The 17,363-nt window shown below is 43.8% G+C and overlaps 1 protein-coding gene across 1 annotated transcript; it reads right to left on the bottom strand.

The window, feature by feature from the left end:
- Positions 1 to 5,471: 5,471 nt before the first annotated feature.
- LOC129042744 (olfactory receptor 7E24-like) lies at positions 5,472 to 6,471 on the bottom strand. Its single transcript, XM_054499035.2, has one exon. It carries the CDS (start codon positions 6,357 to 6,359, stop codon positions 5,472 to 5,474), a length of 888 nt encoding a protein of 295 aa, XP_054355010.2. The 5' UTR covers positions 6,360 to 6,471.
- Between the last annotated feature and the right edge of the window lie 10,892 nt (positions 6,472 to 17,363).

Raw genomic sequence — 17,363 nt, 5'->3', positions numbered from 1 at the left:
TTCAAGTTGGACTTCACCCTTTTTGACTTCATGATCTGGTACAAGTTCTATGAAAATGTGTTGCTCCTTTTCTAGTCTGTAAAATCATCATGAAATGTGCACTAATAGCTGAGACACTACACAGATGAAATGAAACAAGCTGCATAGAGCACAGAGCTGAGATCCTGGCCTTTAGGAAGCCCTCAGTTAAGGGTTCATGATGCCGTGGTGTCTGTCATCATCCTCTTTATCCTCACCATCACCTTCATCATCTTTTTGTTGTTCTGAGGGAATAGTTTAGAGGGACTCATTCCCTGCTATCATGGGTGAGATGTCTGTGAAAAGGACAACCAGTGGGGGAGGAAAGCAAAATTTGGAATTAGATTTCTGAGACCCCCCACCACAACCAAGAATAGAATCTCCACACTCTGCTGAGCTGACAGTTTGCACATTGGTCTCCTCCCATCTGCCCACCGCACTCTCTTGTTTGTCCTGAGGAGGAGGAAGGAAAACAAGGCTCCCGACCATCCCGCAGCACTCACTGAACCGCTCTTCCCCTCTGCTGGGCCATGACCACGGAGAACAGGTCAACTGTCCTCCCTGCGTGGTGCACGTTGGAGGCTCAGACTCCATCCTCAAGGCTGGCAAGAAGACAGGGTGAGACAGGAGCCTCCTGATACAGGTGACGGGTGTGGAGCCCACAGGCCTGGAACTTCACAAGCAGGGCTGGAGGCACAGACTGAGTATTTACTATTCTATGGCCTGGGGCGCTCAAGGCACAGAGCTCCTTATTAGCCAGAGTGGCCCAAGTTCCCCAACCTCTAAGGATTTCCTCATAATATTGCAAGAACAAGAAGAGAAAAGTGAGTGTCCATAGAAGCCTTGGGGTTCTTCCTCTCATCAGGAGAAGGCTTGTGTGGATTATTCGCTTCATTCTTTTCTTTTTAAATATCCAACTGCTTTAATTTTCAGCTTTTATGATGGGAAAATATACCACGTATAAATATTAAAAATTATAAATATATATTATTTCATATAGAATGACCAGTATACACTTTTACAATTTCCACTATTTCTCAGTTTACAGTTTAATCACATTAAGGACATTCACATTGTTTAGCAACCATCACCACCATCATCTCCAGAACAGTTTTATCTTTCAAAATGGAAATTGCACCCATTAACCAAACTCTCCGTTCCTCTCTCTCACCCACTCCTGGGGGCCACCATTCTATTTAGCAACTCTATGAGTTTAACTACTCTAGATCCTTGATATAAGTGGAATCATACTGTTCTTAATTTTTTTTGTTGCTGTTGTTTTGGAGACAGAGTCTTTCTCTGTCACCCAGGCTGGAGTGCAGTGACATGGTCTCGGCTCACTGCAACCTCCACATCGTGGCTTCAGGCAATTCTTGTGTCTCGGTCTCCTGAGTAGCTGGGATTACAGGCATGCACCACCATGCCCAGCTAATTTTTGTATTTTTAATAGAGACGAGCTTTCCCCATATTGGTCAGGCTGGTCTCAAACTCCTGACCTTAAGTGATCCACCTTCCTCAGCCTCCCAAACTGCTGGGGTTACAGGTGTGAGCCACTGAGCCTGGTCATCTTTATTCTTTTGGGATTTATTTATTTCACTGACGATAATGTCTTCAAGGTTCATCCATGTTGCAGCCTGTGTCAGAAGTGCCTGTCTGTTTTTTTGGTATTTTTTGTTTTTTGTTTTTGGTTTTGTTTTATTTTGTGCTTACATGGAGTGTCACTCTGTTTCACAGGCTGGAGTGCAGTGGCACAATCTGGGCTCACTGCAACCTCCGCCTCCTGGGTTCAAGTGATTCTTGTGCTTCAGCCTCCCAAGTAACTGGGAATACAGGCATATGCCACCACGCTCGTCTAATTTTTTGCTTTTTCAGTAGAGACAGGGTTTCACCAAGATGGCCAGGCTAGTCTTGAATTCCTGACATCAGGTGATCCGCCCACGTTGATCTTCCAAGATGCTGGGATTCCAGGCATGAGCCACCGCACCGGCCAGAAGTGCCTGCCTTTTTAAGGCTGAATAGTCTTCCATTGCATGAATGAACTGCGGTGTGCTTTTTCATTCATCTGTCCACAAACACTTGGGTTGCTTCCACATTTTGGCTGTTGTGAATAATGCTGCTATGAATATGGGTGTACAAATATCCTTTCCACTCCTGGCTTCTAATTCTTTTTGGTAGGTACCCACAAGTGCAACAGCGAGAACATCTGATAATTCTGTTTCTCCTTTCTCCAGGACATGCCATACTATTTTCCCTGTTCCTTCATGGTTTTACATTCCCTCCAGTCATATTCGAACATTCCTACTTCCCTCTAGTTTCACCAATGCTTGTTTGTTTATCATATCTATCCTAATGTGTGGTATCTCATTCTTTGTTTGATTTGCGCTTCCCTATGATTAGTGATTTTCCACATCATTTTCGATGCTTATTGGCCATTGCTATATCTTCTTTAGGGACATATCTACTCGAGTCTTCTGACCATGGTTAATGGGATGCTCTGGGTTTCTTGTTGTTTAGTTCTAGCTGTTCTTTACATATGAGGGATATCAGCCTCTTTCCAGATAGATGATTTGCAAATATTTTTCCTAATCCATGGGTTATCTTTTCACTCAGTTCACAGTGTTTTTTGATGCACAAAGGTGTCTGTCATTTAGATGTAATCCAAGGAATCTAATTTTCTCTTGTTGCCTATGCTTTTGGTGTCATATCCCAGAAAGCATTGCCCAATCTGATGTCATGAAAGTGTGGCCAATGTTTTCTTTTAGGCATAGTATACTTTTAGCACTTGGGGTTAGGTCTTTCATCCAGTTTGTGTGAATTTTTGCACCTGGTGTGACATAGAGTCCACCTTCATTCTTCTGCATGTGGAAATCAAGTTTCTCCAACACCACTTCTTGAAAAGGCTGCTTTTCCACCAGAGAACTTTCTTAGCACTCAGGTTAAAAGTCATTTGAACATATAGGTGAGAAGTTATTTCTGGGCTCAAAAACAAACAAACAATGACAGACAACAGATAAGGATGCAGCATAGGCCGGGCGCTGTTGCTCACACCTGTAATCCAAGCACTTTGGGAGGCCGAGGCAGGTGGATCACCTGAGGGCAGGTGTTCAAGACCAGCCTGACCGACAGGGAGAAACCCCTGTCTCTACTACAAATACAACATGAGCTGGGTGTGCTGGGGCATGCCTGTAATGCCAGCTACTTGGGAGGTGGAGGCAGGAGAATCACTTGAACCCAGGAGGCAGAGGTTGCGGTGAGCCAAGATTGCACCATTACACTCCTGCCTGGGCAGAAGGAGTGAAACTCCATCTCAAAATGAAAAACCAAAAACAAAGAAAGCAGCACGATTTCAAGAGCAGAAAGAGAATAGCTTAAAAACCAGCATAATGAGAAAGTGAGGAAGCTTCTTACCAAAGCATCTGGAAATATGCAAGAAATTCTTGTGAACTAAAATTTTCATACTGTACTATCAAACACTAGAACTCACTTATTCCATCTTTCTGTATTTTGGGACCCAATTATCCACTTCTCTTCATTACCCATCCCACTGGTTTTCTTCCTAGCGTCTGCTAACCACCTTTATACTTTCTGTCTTCCTGAGATTCCTTTTGTGTGTAGGTGGGTGATGGAGTCTCTTTCTGTTGCCCAGGTTGGAGTATACAGGCACAATCCGGGCTCACTGCAACCTCCACCTTCCGAGTTCAAGCTCTTCTTGGGCCTCAGCCCTCCGAGTAGCTGAGACTACAGGCACGTGTCACCACGCCGGGTTAATTGTTTCTGTTTTCAGTAGAGACGGGGTTTCGCCATGTTGGCCAGGCAGGTCTTGAACTCATGGCCTCAAGTGATCCGTGCGACTCGGCCTCCCAAAGTGCTGGGATTACAGGCCTGAGCCACCACACCTGGCCAAGATTTTCTTTTTTGTTCCTACATACAAGTGAGGACATGCAATATTTGTCATTCTGTGCCTGGCTTATTTCACTTATAATACACACCTGCAATCTCATCCATTTTGTCTGCAGTGGAGAGGATTTTAATCGTTTTTAGGCTGAATAATACTTCATTGTGTGTGTATACCACAGTTTCTTAATTGAAACCAATTTCTAAAAAGCAAATATTTTTAAAGTGTCTTGGAATGTGAAACTTTAGGGATACTGTGCCCATTTTATTCTTTTCTATTTCCCATTCTATGTATATGCAAGTGTAAAACAAAGCAGCAATCAATGTATGTCTAAATGTATAACTTCAACAAACGTAAAATGAAAATGCTAAGTGGTGGCTGGGCACGGTCACTCATGCCTGTAATCCCAGCACATTGGGAGGCTGAAGTAGGTGGATCACCTGAGGTCGGGAGTTCAAGGCCAGCCTGACCAATATGGAGAAACACTGTCTTTAGTAAAAATACAAAAAAAAAAAAAAAATTAGCTGGGCGTGGTAGCCCATGCCTGTAATCCCAGCTACTTGGAAGGCTGATACAGGAGAATCGCTTGAATATGGGAGGCAGAGGTTGCAGCGAGCCGAGATCGTGCCATTGCACTCCAGCCTGGGCAACAAGAGTGAAACTCTGCCTCAACACAAAAAAAAAAAGAAAAGAAAAAGAAAAAAATAGAAAATGCTAAATGGTAAGAAAATACAGCATAATAAACGTTTGTATGGTGTTGATGGACAATGCATTTGAAGATCATATTTGAAGAAATCATATTACAATTAACTTCTGTTCTTACTCACTGGAGCTTGATGCCTCCAAAAACTTCATCATTGGAACCACCTCTGGTGCTTAAAAAAAAAAAAAAAACCCACATACTCACACACGTGCACGTAAATCAGAATCTCAGGTAATAAGACCCAGGCCTCATCATTTGTAAGCTCCCCAGTTGATATGACTCAAAGCAAAGATTGAGGACGGGTGACATGGATCTCTACACACAACCCACCTAAACAGATTCTCTAGAAGCAGTTTATAAAGAAATTCCACATGAACTCTGGAAGAGGATATGAATTTGATGTACAGTATGTCCTCACTTAACATCTTTGAAAGTCTCATGGAAACCTCACCTTTAAGCATAATTCTGTATAGTGAAACCCCTGATTCCTCACCAACATTATAACTAAACAACTTAGAATGCACCAATGATGTTGGAGGACCTGCTGTACATTGTCTCCATAAAGTCAATTTTCAGGGAATTCCGAAATGAAGTGAGGACTTCATGTATATAAAAAGATGGTTGTGATTCCACCTGGATGACAGGGTTATTGCTGAGAAACTAGAGGAGGCCGCCTAGGTATAGAGGATTCAGTCATGAGGTTTCTGCTCAACAAAGGATTCCAGAATACTCACACATTCCAGTTAAAGGCATAACGAAGAAAGCAATATTCACATAGGAAATGCGGAAAGGAATAAAAGCCATCAAGCGACAAAAATACTGTGACTCAGGGGCAGGATTTGCAGATGTAGAGATTTAATGTGGTTGTCCTTTCTTACCCACACAAGAAAAAGGATGGAACAGATCATGAGATTCGACTGTTCTGCTGCGCAGCCTCCACAGGACACTTTGAATGTCCCTGTTTCTCAGGCAGTAGATGAGAGGGTTCAGCATGGGGGTGACCAGAGTGTACATCACTGATGCCACCACACAATTCCTGGGGGGCGGTGCCACAGCTGAAGTCAGGTACACGCCAATGCCTGTTCCATAAAATAAGCAAACAACTGCCAGGTGAGAGCCACAGGTGGAGAAGGCTTTAGACTTCCCATCTGATGACAAAATCCTTAGAATGGAGGGGACAATTTTATAGGAAGACAAAAGGATCCCTGAAATGGGATGAAAACCAAATATAGTACTATGCGAATATATCAGTATGCTATTGATGACGCTGTCAGAACAGGCAAGGTTGAGAAGTTGAGATGGCTCACAGACAAAATTAGAGATTTCCACATTCTTGAAGAAGGTGAATTGTAACACAATCCAACTGTGCAGCTGGGAATCCAACAGGCTAAGGAAAAAGGACACCAAAACTAAGAAGACACAGAGGTGAGGATTCACGATGACTGGACAGTGCAGAGGGCGACAGATGGCCACAAATCCATCATAGGCCTTCAGAGTCAGAAGCATGTCTTCTATACATGTGAAAAGGACAAAGAAAGACATCTGTGTCAGGCAGCCCGCAAAAGAGATGACTCTGCTATGCGACTGCATGTCAACAAACATCTTGGGAACCATGGCCAAGGTGAAAGCGATGTCAGCCCAGCACAGGCTGGAGAGGAAAAAGCAAATGGGTGTGTGGAGGTGGGAGTCAGAGCTGACAGCCAGGATGATGAGCAGGTTCCTCAGCACTGTGACCAGGTACATGGACAGGGACAGCCCAGTGAGGATGGGCTGCAGTTCTAGATCATCTGAGAGAGAGTCCCAGGAGGAGGAATTCTCAGACACCTGTGAGATTCCGTGGCTCTGTGTGACTTGGACACCTTGAGAAGAAAAGAGGATTGGAAAAATAAAAGATAAAAATGAGCCTTAATGCTGTGTGCATATTTTGGATGCCAGCAATTCACAAGGAACATTTTCACACTTGAGGACCATACACCGTCAGCAATATTTCTCAGTTGTAAGAAACCCAAAAGTCTCAGAATTATTACCTGATTTACTTTTTTGCTATTCAACTCTTTCTTACATACTACTTTAGAGAAAATCCACTGAAGAATGTTAGAAGACCAAAACGTAATATATGACAAATCCGTGATCTCAGGGAAATATGGCCTACTCTTTTCAGAAACAATAAAATGCAATACAAATGTTCTTCTCTCTTTAAGAAAATGATCTCAGTCTAATTGAAAGAAATTAAGAAGCAGTGAAATACACTCTATTTTATTCTGACACCGTGCTACCAATTCCTTTGATGTAGAATATGTAAAAGGACAATACAAGAGCTAGGGCCGCATTCTCTAAGAACGAAATCGAACCTTAGAGTTCTTCATCGGAAGACCTTTTAACATGCCAGTTACTTTTCATATTTATTATCATCCTTAGCGTTTCTGACATCATTTCTTCATAAAAGTACATGTGCACTCAAATATGGGAGCTGTGTTTCCAAATTAATTGAATGTATAACTCTTGGCCAAGCGCGATGGCTCACACTTGTAATCCCAGCACTTTGGGCGGCCGAGGCTGATGGATCACCTGAGGTCAGGAGTTCCAGACCAGCCTGGCCAAAGTGGTGAAACCCCGTCTCTAGTGAAAATAAAAAAAAATTAGCCGGGCTTGTTGGCGGGTAACCATATCTACTCCGGAGGCTGAAGCAGGAGAATCTCTTAGAACCTGGAAGGCAGAGATTGTACACCCTGTGATATTATTTTGGATATCCTAGGGAGATATTGCTCCTGACATCAGAGTGGGTGTACACCCTGTGATATTATTTGTAATATCCTAGAAAGATATTGCTCCTAATATCACAGTGGCTGTACACCCTGTGACATTAATTGTAATATCCTACAGAGATATCATTCCTAATAATACAGTGGGTGTACACCCTGTGATATTAATTGTAATATTCTGCATAGATATTCCTCCTAATAACACAGTGGGTGTACACCCTGTGATATTATACATAATATATTACAGAGATATGACTCCTGATATCACAGTGAGTGTACACCATGTTTGTACACTCTGTGATGTAATTTGTAACAACTTAGAAAAATATTACAGCTAATATCAAAGTGGGTGTACACCCTGTAATACTCTTTGTTATATAATAGGTAGATATTATGCCTAGTAACACAGTGAGTGTACACTATGTGTGTACACACTGTGAAATTATTTATAATACCCTAGGAAGATATTACTCCTAATATCACATTGGGTGTAAACCCTGTGATATTATTTGTAATAACCTAGGGAGATACGATTCCTAATATTACAGTGGGTGTACACTCTGTGATGTTATTTGTAATGTCCTAGGAAGATATTACTCCTAATATCAAAGTGGACGTACACCATGTGTGTACACTCTGTGATCTAATTTGTAATACCCCAGAGAGATAGTTCTCCTCATATCACAGTGGGTGTACACTCTGTGATATTATTCATACTATCCTAGAGAGATATTGCTCCCAGTATGACAGTGGATGTACACCCTGTGATGACATGATTCTTAACATCCTAGAGAGATATTACCTCTAATATCACAGTTTCTGTACACCCTGTGGTGTTATTCATAATATCCTAGGGAGATATTATTCCTAACATCACAGTGCGTGTACACCATGAGTGGACACCCTGTGATGTTATTCATAACATCCTAGGGGGATATTACCCTTAAGCTCACAGTGGGTGTACAGCATGTGAGTACACACTGAGATGTTACTCATAATATCCTAGAAAGAAATTACGCCTAATGTTACAGTGGGTGTACACCATGTGTTTCTATTCTGTGATGTTATTTGTAACATCTTAGAAAGTTATTAGTCCTAGTGCCACAGTGGGTGTCTACCGTGTGTGTACACTCTGTGATGTTATTTGTATTATCCTAGGGAGATAGTTCTCATAACATCACCATGGGTGTACATCATGTATGTACTGCCTGTGGTGTTATTGGTTATGTCCTGGGTTGATATTACTCCTAATATCACCGTGGGCACACACCATGGGTGTACATTCTGTGATGTTATTCATAATATCCTAGAGAGGTATCACTCCTTATGTCATATTGGGTGTACAGCGTTGTGATATTATTGGTAGTATCCTTGGGACATATTACTCCTGTTATCAGAGTGGGTGTACACCCTGTGATAGTATTTGTATTATCCTAGGGAGATATTACTGTATACCCTGTGATATTATTTGTGACCTTTTAGGGAGGGATTTCTCCTAAAGTCAGAGTGCGTGTACACCCTGTAATATTCTTCCTAATATCACAGTGGGTGTACACCATGAGTGATATTTTTTCTAATATCCAGCGGGGAAGAGGATGATATTGCTTCCAATATTAGAGAAGGTGTACACCCCCCTGTGATATTGTTCCTAATATCCAGGGAAGGAGGGGATGACATGATTCCCAATATCACTGGGGGTGTGCCACCTCCTGCCAGGATATTGTTCTTAATATCCGGAGGTGGAGAGAATGATGTTACTCCCAATATCACAGGGGGTGTACACCACCCCTGTTTGTAAACACCCCCTGTGATATTGTTCCAAATGGCCTGTGAAAGAGTAAATATGACTCCCATTATCGCAGGGGGTGTTCAGCCCTGATGATATTGTTTTCTAACATCCAGGGAAGGAGAGTATGCTATTATCCCCAATATCGCAGGGGTTGTACCCCTTTTTGTGTTATTGCACCCAATATCCAGGAAAATAGAGGATGATATTACTCCCAATATCGCAGAGGGTGGACGCCTCCCCTGAGATATTTTTCCTAATGTAACAACGGGGAGAGGATGATATTACTCCCAATATCGAAGTAATTGCACAGCACCCCATGATATTGTTCCTAACATCCAGAAAGGAAAAGAATGAGATTACTCCCAACAGCGTAGGAAATGTATACCCGCGCTGTGATATCTTTCCCAGTATCCAGGTGGGGAGAGGATCATATTACTTCCAATGTCGCAGGGTGTGTACACCCCCTCTGTGATCTTGCTGCTAACATCCAGGTTTGGGGAGGACGACATTACTCCCAATATCGCAGGGGGAGTACACCCCCCTGTGACCTTGTTAGTCATTTCCTGGGTGGAGAGGATGATATTACTCCCAATATCGCAGGGGGTCCACACACCCCTGTGAAAATCTTCCTAATATCCAGAGGGAGAGAGGGTGATATTACCCAATACCGCAGGGGGTTTACACAGCCCTGTGATCCTCTTCCTAATATCCACAGGGAGAGAGGATGATATTGCTCCCAGTATCGCAGGGGTTATACACAACCCTGTGATATCGTTCCTAATATCCAGAGTGAAAGAGGATGATAGGACTCTCAGTATCGCAGGGGGTGTACACCCCTCCTGTATAATTGTTCTGAATACCCTGGGAAGGAGTGGATAAGATTACATTGAATATCGCAGGGAATGTACACCCTCCCCCTCTGATACCCTTCCTAATATCCAGGGGAAGAGAGGATAATTTTACTCCCAATATCACAGAGGCAGTACACCCCACCTGTGATACTGTTTCTAATATGCAAGGAGGGAGAGGATGATACTACTCCCAATATCGCAGGGGTGTTCACATCCCCAGTTACATTTTTCCTAATGTCTAGGGGAGAGACAATTATTTGACAGCAAATGTCGCAGGGTCTGTACACCCCTCCCTGATATTGTTCCTAATATCCAGGGGGGAAGAGGACGATATGAAATATCAAAGGGAGTGTACACCCCACCCAAGATATTGTTCTTAATATTCATGAGGGGAGATGATGGTATTACTCCAAATATCGCAGGGGTTGTTCACACCGCTGTGATATTGTTTCTGATATCCAGGGGGCAGAATATAATATTAATTCCAGTATTGCAGGTGGTGTGTACCCCACCTGTAATATTGCACCGAATATCTGAAAAGGGAGAGGATGGTATTAATACCAATATCAAAGTGTGTGAACATGCCCCTTGTGATATGGTTTTTAATATCCAGGGGGTGGGAGGATGATATTAGTCCCAACATCACAGAGGGTGTACACTACCCCTGTGATGTCCCTAACTTCCAGAGGAGAGAGGATGATATCATTCCCAATATCTCAGAAGTTGTACATCCCCCGTGATATTGTTCGTCATATCCAGGGAGGCACAGGATGACGTTCCACTGAACATCGCAACAGGCGTACACGCACACTGTGATATTGTTCCTAATATCCAAGAAGGGAGAGGATGATATTACTCCCAATAAACCAGTGGGTGTATATTACCCCTGTGTTATTGTCTCTAATATCCGGGGCCCAGGACCGGTGGGAGAGGATAACATTCCCTCAAATTTAGCAGGTGGTTTGACGCCCCTTGTGATGTTGTTTTTAATATGCAGCGGGGAAGACAATAATACTATTTTTGATAGTCCAATTCATCCGCTCCACCTTTCCGGAACTCTGAGGCTGGTAGGTGGCATGCACTTTCTGTGTGATCCCCAATACCTTTGCCAATTCCTGAAACCCACCAAGGTGGAAGCTCGCTGGTGTCCTCTGCAATGCATAATTGCCACCTTGTGGGGTTTCCATACTGCTTCTAATAATTGCAAGATTGCTTGTTGATATTTTCTGTCTTTTCCCCAGAGTTCAACAGGCCCTTTTCTTTCTATCATGCTCCATGCACTTGAAGGGTTAGAAAGGCATACCGAGAATCAGTGTAAATGTTTACCGTAGGGAAAAGAAAGAGAGATCAGACTGTCACTGTGTCTATGTAGAAAGGGAAGACATAAGAGACTCCATTTTGAAAAAGACCTGTACTTTAAACAATTGCTTTGCTGAGATGTTGTTAATTTGTAGCTTTGCCCCAGCCACTTTGACCCAACCACTTTGATCCAATCTGGAGTTCACAAAAACATGTGTTGTATGAAATCAAGGTTTAAGGGATCCAGGGCTGTGCAGGACATGCCTTGTTAACAAAATATTTACAAGCAATATACTTGGTAAAAGTCATTGCCATTCTCTAGTCTCAATAAACCACAGGCACAATGCACTGTGGAAAGCCACAGGGAGCTCTGCCCTTGAAAGCAGGGTATTGTCCAAGGTTTCTCCCCATGTGATAGTCTGAAATATGGCCTCATGGGATGAGAAAGACCTGACCATCCCCCAGCCTGACAGCCATAAAGGGTCTGTGCTGAGGTGGATTAGTAAAAGAGGAAAGCCTCTTGCAGTTGAGATCGAGGAAGACCACTGTCTCCTGCTTGCCCTGGGAACTAAATGTCTCGGTATAAAGCCCGATTGTACCTTTGTTCAACTCTGAGATAGGAGAAAAACCACCCTATGGTGGGAGGCGAGACATGTTTGCAGTAATGCTGCCTTGTTATTCTTTACTCCACTGAGATGTTTGGGTGGAGAGAAACATAAATCTGGCCTACGTGCACGTCCAGGCAGTACCTTCCCTTGAACTTAATTATGATACAGATTATTTTGCTCATATGTTTTTTGTTTACCTTCTCCTTATTATCACCCTGCTTTCCTACTACATTCCTTTTTGCTAAAATAATGAAAATAATAATGAATAAAAACTAAAGAAACTCAGAGGCCGGTGCTGGTGCAGGTCCTTGGTGTGCTGAGCGCTGGTCCCCTGGACCCACTATTGTTTCTCTATACTTTGTCTCTGTGTCTTATTTCTTTTCTCAGTCTCTCATCCCACCCGAATAGAAATACCCACAGGTGTGGAGGGGCAGGCCACCCCTTCAGTTTACAGTCTTACCTTTACTGAGTTCTAAGGCCTGAATTAAAGCAATGGGTTCAGCTTTCTGGGCTGAAGTGGCCTGGGGCAATGATCTGGCTTCAACAACAGTGTCCAGGGTTACCACTGCATACCCTGCACCTCTCTCTCCTTGGGGGTTGAAGAAGCTGCTCCCATCCACGTATAGTTCCCAGTCTACTGATGCCCAAGGCTGGTCCCAGAAGTCAGGTCTGTTAGAATCAACTGAGTCCAACACTTCTACACAATCAGGCTCGACAGGGCTCTCTGATACCGGGAGCAAGTTGGCGGGGTGTAGGGTGTTACAAACTTCTATGGTTATATGGGGATTTTCACAGGGCAAACTTTGGTACTTGGTGAGTCTGGCATTCATTAGCCAATGATGTCCTTTAGTATTCATTAAAGTCACCACAGCATGGGGGGCCTTTATGTTCAGGTTTTGCCCAAGAGTCAGCTTATTTGCTTCTTGTACTAGCAGGGCAGTTGCTGCCAAGGCCCTCAAACAGGGGGGCCATCCTTTAGAAACCCCATCTAGTTGTTTAGAGAGGTAGGCCACCGGCCTGTGTCAAGGCCTCACAGTTTGGGTGAAAAGTCCAACTGCCATCTTTTCTCTCTCTGACACATACAATGGAAAAGGCTTTGTCAGATCGGGTAGCCCCAGGGCTGGGGCTGACATAAGTTTTTCCTTTAACTCATGAAAGACTTGCTGTTGTTGGGATCCCCATTCCAAAGGTTCCCAGTCCCCACCCCCTTTATGACCTCATAGAAAGGCTTGGCTAATACTGCAAAGTTTTGGATCCACAGTCTACAAAAGCCCACAGCTCCTAAGAATTCTCTCACCTGCCTTCTGCTCTTAGGCTCTGGTAGATTGCAAATGACCTGCTTTCTTTCTGATCCCGGGCTGCATCCCGACCCCTGTCAGATAGTACATCCCAAGTAAGGTACCTGCTGTCGGCAGATCTGAGCTTTCTTCTTGGACACCTTATATCCACAGTCCTCCAGGTGCCAGTGTGGGGCATCTGTTGCCTTGGTGCACCCAACTGCCGTGGGGTGTCCCAGCAGAAGGTCATCAACCTACTGGAGCAACATGCAGCCTAGGTCTCTGGTGGGAAACTTCTTGAGGTCTCAAGCCAATGCCTCCCCAAAGATGGTGGGGGAGTTCTTGAACCCTTGGGGAAGCCCAGTCCAAGTGTACTGAGTAGTGACACCTGACTCTGGATCTTCCCACTGAAAGGCAAACAGCTTCTGCCTCTCAGGGGCTAATCTGATAGGAAAGAAAGCATCTGTCAGGTCCAAGCAGGTGAACCAGCTGTCCTCAGCTGGCAGCAACCCCAACAATGTGGATGGGTTAGGTACTGTTGGATGTAAAGTCAGTGTAGCTTGATTCAGCAAGCACAAATCCTGTAATGGCCGGTAGTCCTTGGTCCGCGGCTTGGGAACAGGCAAGAGGGGAGTGTTCCATGGAGACTGACAAGGAACAATAATTCCAAAAGTTCTTAGGTGCTTGAGATGGACCTGGATACCTTGAAGAGCTTCTCTCGGGACCGGGTCCTGTTTTTGGCTAACCAGCTGGGCCCCAGTCTTAACTGGCCAATCCCGGAGGGTTGTCTTCCACCCGTACTCTTGGCCACCGCTTAGCCAGAGCTGGTCTTCTCTCTTGGCCTGGCTCAGATAAGAAAATTCTCCATTCCTCCTCTCAGGGGACCATAAGGGTCATAATGACTCCTGTTCCGGGTAACTTCAGCAGCAAAGAGCCGTGCTCTGTCAAACAGATAATGGCTCTCAGCTTGCTGAGCAAGTCCCTTCTCAAAAAGGGCAAGGGACAGTCAGGCATGTACCAAAACTGATGAATGACTTTATGTCCTCCTACAGTACAAGTCCGAGGCAAGCAGAAAGCTTGCTTTGCTGAAACCCCCGTGGCTCCGATGACGTCTATAGTCTTTTTGGATAAGGGGGCGACCGGGACGGTTACTACCAAAAGTTTAGCACCACTATGTACAAGAAAATCAATGTCTCTACACCCAACTGTCATTCTGACCAGAGGCTCTTTGGGGACGCTTGAGCCTGGTCTCCCTCAGTCCAATAAACCTTCTGCCAGGTTGAGCAGGGCCCCTTCCTCCTTGTCTGGGGCCTCCTGCTCTGAGTCACCTTGTTTTCTTTTGAGCTGAGGGCATTTATTCGTCCACTGTCCTGTTTCTTTACAATAAGCAGACTGGTTATGCTGCAAACTCTGACAGTCAAGCTGAGTTTCTTTCCCAGGGCCCCCCTTCCCTTGCCTCTTTGGAGGGGGGGCCCTCTGGTTACTGCAGCTAACAAACAGGTCGGTGTTTCACCGGGCCTGACCTCCATTCTCTTTGCCATTTTCCTTACAGCTTACCGCATCCCTGTTTGCAAACACCTGGCTAGCTATTTCTAGTAATTGTGATGTATTCATCCCTGCAAGCCCAGCCTGTTTCTGCAGTTTTCTTCTCATGTCTTCTGCTCTTTGACTGACTAAAGCCACGTTAATCATGCGCTGATTTCAGGGCTATCAGGATCAAAGGGAGTATACATACCATAGGCCTCACACAGTCTCTCGTGGAATTGTGCTGGACTTTCTTCTTTTCCACGAATGACCTCAGAGACCTTGTTAACGTTTGTGGCCTTCTGAGCTCCCCTCATTAATCCTTCCAAGAGAGCTTCCCTGTCTCAGATTAGCCTTTGCATATCCTCTCTTTCATGTGGGTCCAACTGGGGGTCGGTTCCTGGTAACTGGGTCCTTACATACTCTTGGGGGTTTTGATAATCAGCTGGTGCGTGTTCCTCTAGCCACTTAGTTGCTGCTTGGAGGACTCTCCGCCTTTCTTCGCTGTTAAAGAGGAACATGAGCAACTGGTGGCAATAAGCCCAGGTGTGGTTGTGGGTCTGGATAACAGTTCCGAGCAAATCAATTAGGGCTGGTGGCTCTTCGGTATAGGGTGGTCTATTGTTTTTCCAGTTGAGAAGGTCGACGGAGGTGAAGGGCTGGTACCCTTCACGAGGAGGGTACCAGCCTGGTACCCAGGCTTCTCCACCACGTGATCATCCTCATCTATCCCAGTATACCGCTGCTCTCTCAGGGGCATTTGTATCCCCGTTTTGGGTCGTAAATGAGCTGCCGAGGGAGGGGTGGAATGGCGCAATGTGACTTACTGCAATTAAAAATCTCAATTATTAATTGACACTAATAATTATCAATATTAATAACTGATAATATAATTTTAAAACTCAAAACCGATAATAACGATAATTAATATTAAATAGTTATACTAACGATAACAATAAATGATTAATATTAATGATTAGTGACGCCTGATATTAATAACTGATATTGATCTTATCCATTAGAAAACAGTAATATCAGCTCCTAATAATTAATATTAATATTTATAATGTGAATAGTTTTTATTAGCAATTATTTCTTAATATTAATATTAATATTGGTCATTCATATTCATGTTAATAATAAAATGTACACCGAGGGTATACACCCGTCTGTGAAACAGTTCATAATCTCCAGAGGGGGAGATGATATAACTCACAATACGGTAAACAGGCTGTGAGTCCACCGCGGATCCTAAAAACCAGGGCGGGGAAGAGGGGCTGGCTCTTACTCCCCGCATCACGGGGGGTGCCTCACCCCCCTGCGATGGGGGTCCTAAGAGCCAGAGGAGGGAAGAGGGGCTGGCTCTTACAGGGGTGTACACCCTGTGATATTATTCACAGTGTACGAGAGGGATATTAGTAGTGAAGTCACAATGTGTGTGCACCTTGTGATATTATTCATAATATCCCACGGGGATGTGACGCCTATTATAACAGGGGGTGTGTTCGCTGCGATAGTATTCATAGTCTCCTAGACGCAGGTTACACCTAATGTCACAGGTTTTGTACATCTTGTTATCTTATTCGTCATATCCTAAAAAGACATTACTCCTCATGTCACAGGGGCTGTATACCCTGTGATATCATTCGTAATATCCTAACTTGATGTTACTTTTAATATCACAGACGGTGTATACCTTTTGAAATTATTCGTCACAGTTTCTTGGGATATTACTCCGAATGTCACACGGGGTGCCCACCGAATGATATTGCTTTTAATATTCTATAGAAATGTTACTCATAAATCACAGGTGTTCTACACCCTGTCATGTTGTTGGTCTTCTTCTAGGGGAATGTTACAGAAATTAATGTCACCTGGGGTGTACACCTTGTGCTATTATTTGTAGTATCCTAGCGAGATGTTACTACTAATGTCACAATACGTGTACACCCTCTGATATTATTCATTATATCCTCATGGGTTATTACTTCTATGTCACACGTGGTGTACTCCCTGTGATAGTACTCGGAATATCTTAGGGGGATTTTACTTTTAGTGTCACAGGGGGTGTACACGTTGTGATATTACTCGTGATGTTGTAGAAAGATGTTACTCCTAATGTCACAGGGCGTGTACACCCTGTGATATTACACAGCCTAACCCCCTGTGATATTATTCCTAATATGTTAGTGGGATGATACTCCTAAAGTCACAGGAGGTGTATGCCCTGTGATATTATTCGGAATATTCCAGGGTGGATGTTACTCCTAATGTCACAGGTGTGTATACCCTGTGATATTATTCACAGTATACTAGCAGGATATTACTACTAATGTCACCGTGTGTACACCTTCTGATATTATTTGTAATATCCTGGGAGGATGTTACCCCTAACGTCACAGGGGTGTACACCCTGTGTTATTATCAGGAATATTCTAGGGGTGATTTTACTTTTAAAATCACAGGGGATGTCAACCCTGGGATCTTATTCATAATATCCTAGGAAGATGTTACTTGTAATGTCATATGGGGTGTCCACCCTGGGATATTATTTTGAATATCCTAAAGGGATGTTATCTTAATGTCATAGGGTGTGTACACCCCTTGATATTATTCATAATATCCAAAGGAGATATC

Source organism: Pongo pygmaeus, chromosome 7, assembly GCF_028885625.2.
Source record: "Pongo pygmaeus isolate AG05252 chromosome 7, NHGRI_mPonPyg2-v2.0_pri, whole genome shotgun sequence".
NCBI classification, from domain to species: Eukaryota; Metazoa; Chordata; class Mammalia; order Primates; family Hominidae; genus Pongo; species Pongo pygmaeus.
This window is presented reverse-complemented; position numbering and strand designations above follow the sequence as displayed.

Coding starts and splice junctions, on each gene's coding strand:
- LOC129042744 (XM_054499035.2), bottom strand. CDS start 6,359: ATGTACCTGGTCACAGTGCTGAGGAACCTGCTCATCATCCTGGCTGTC.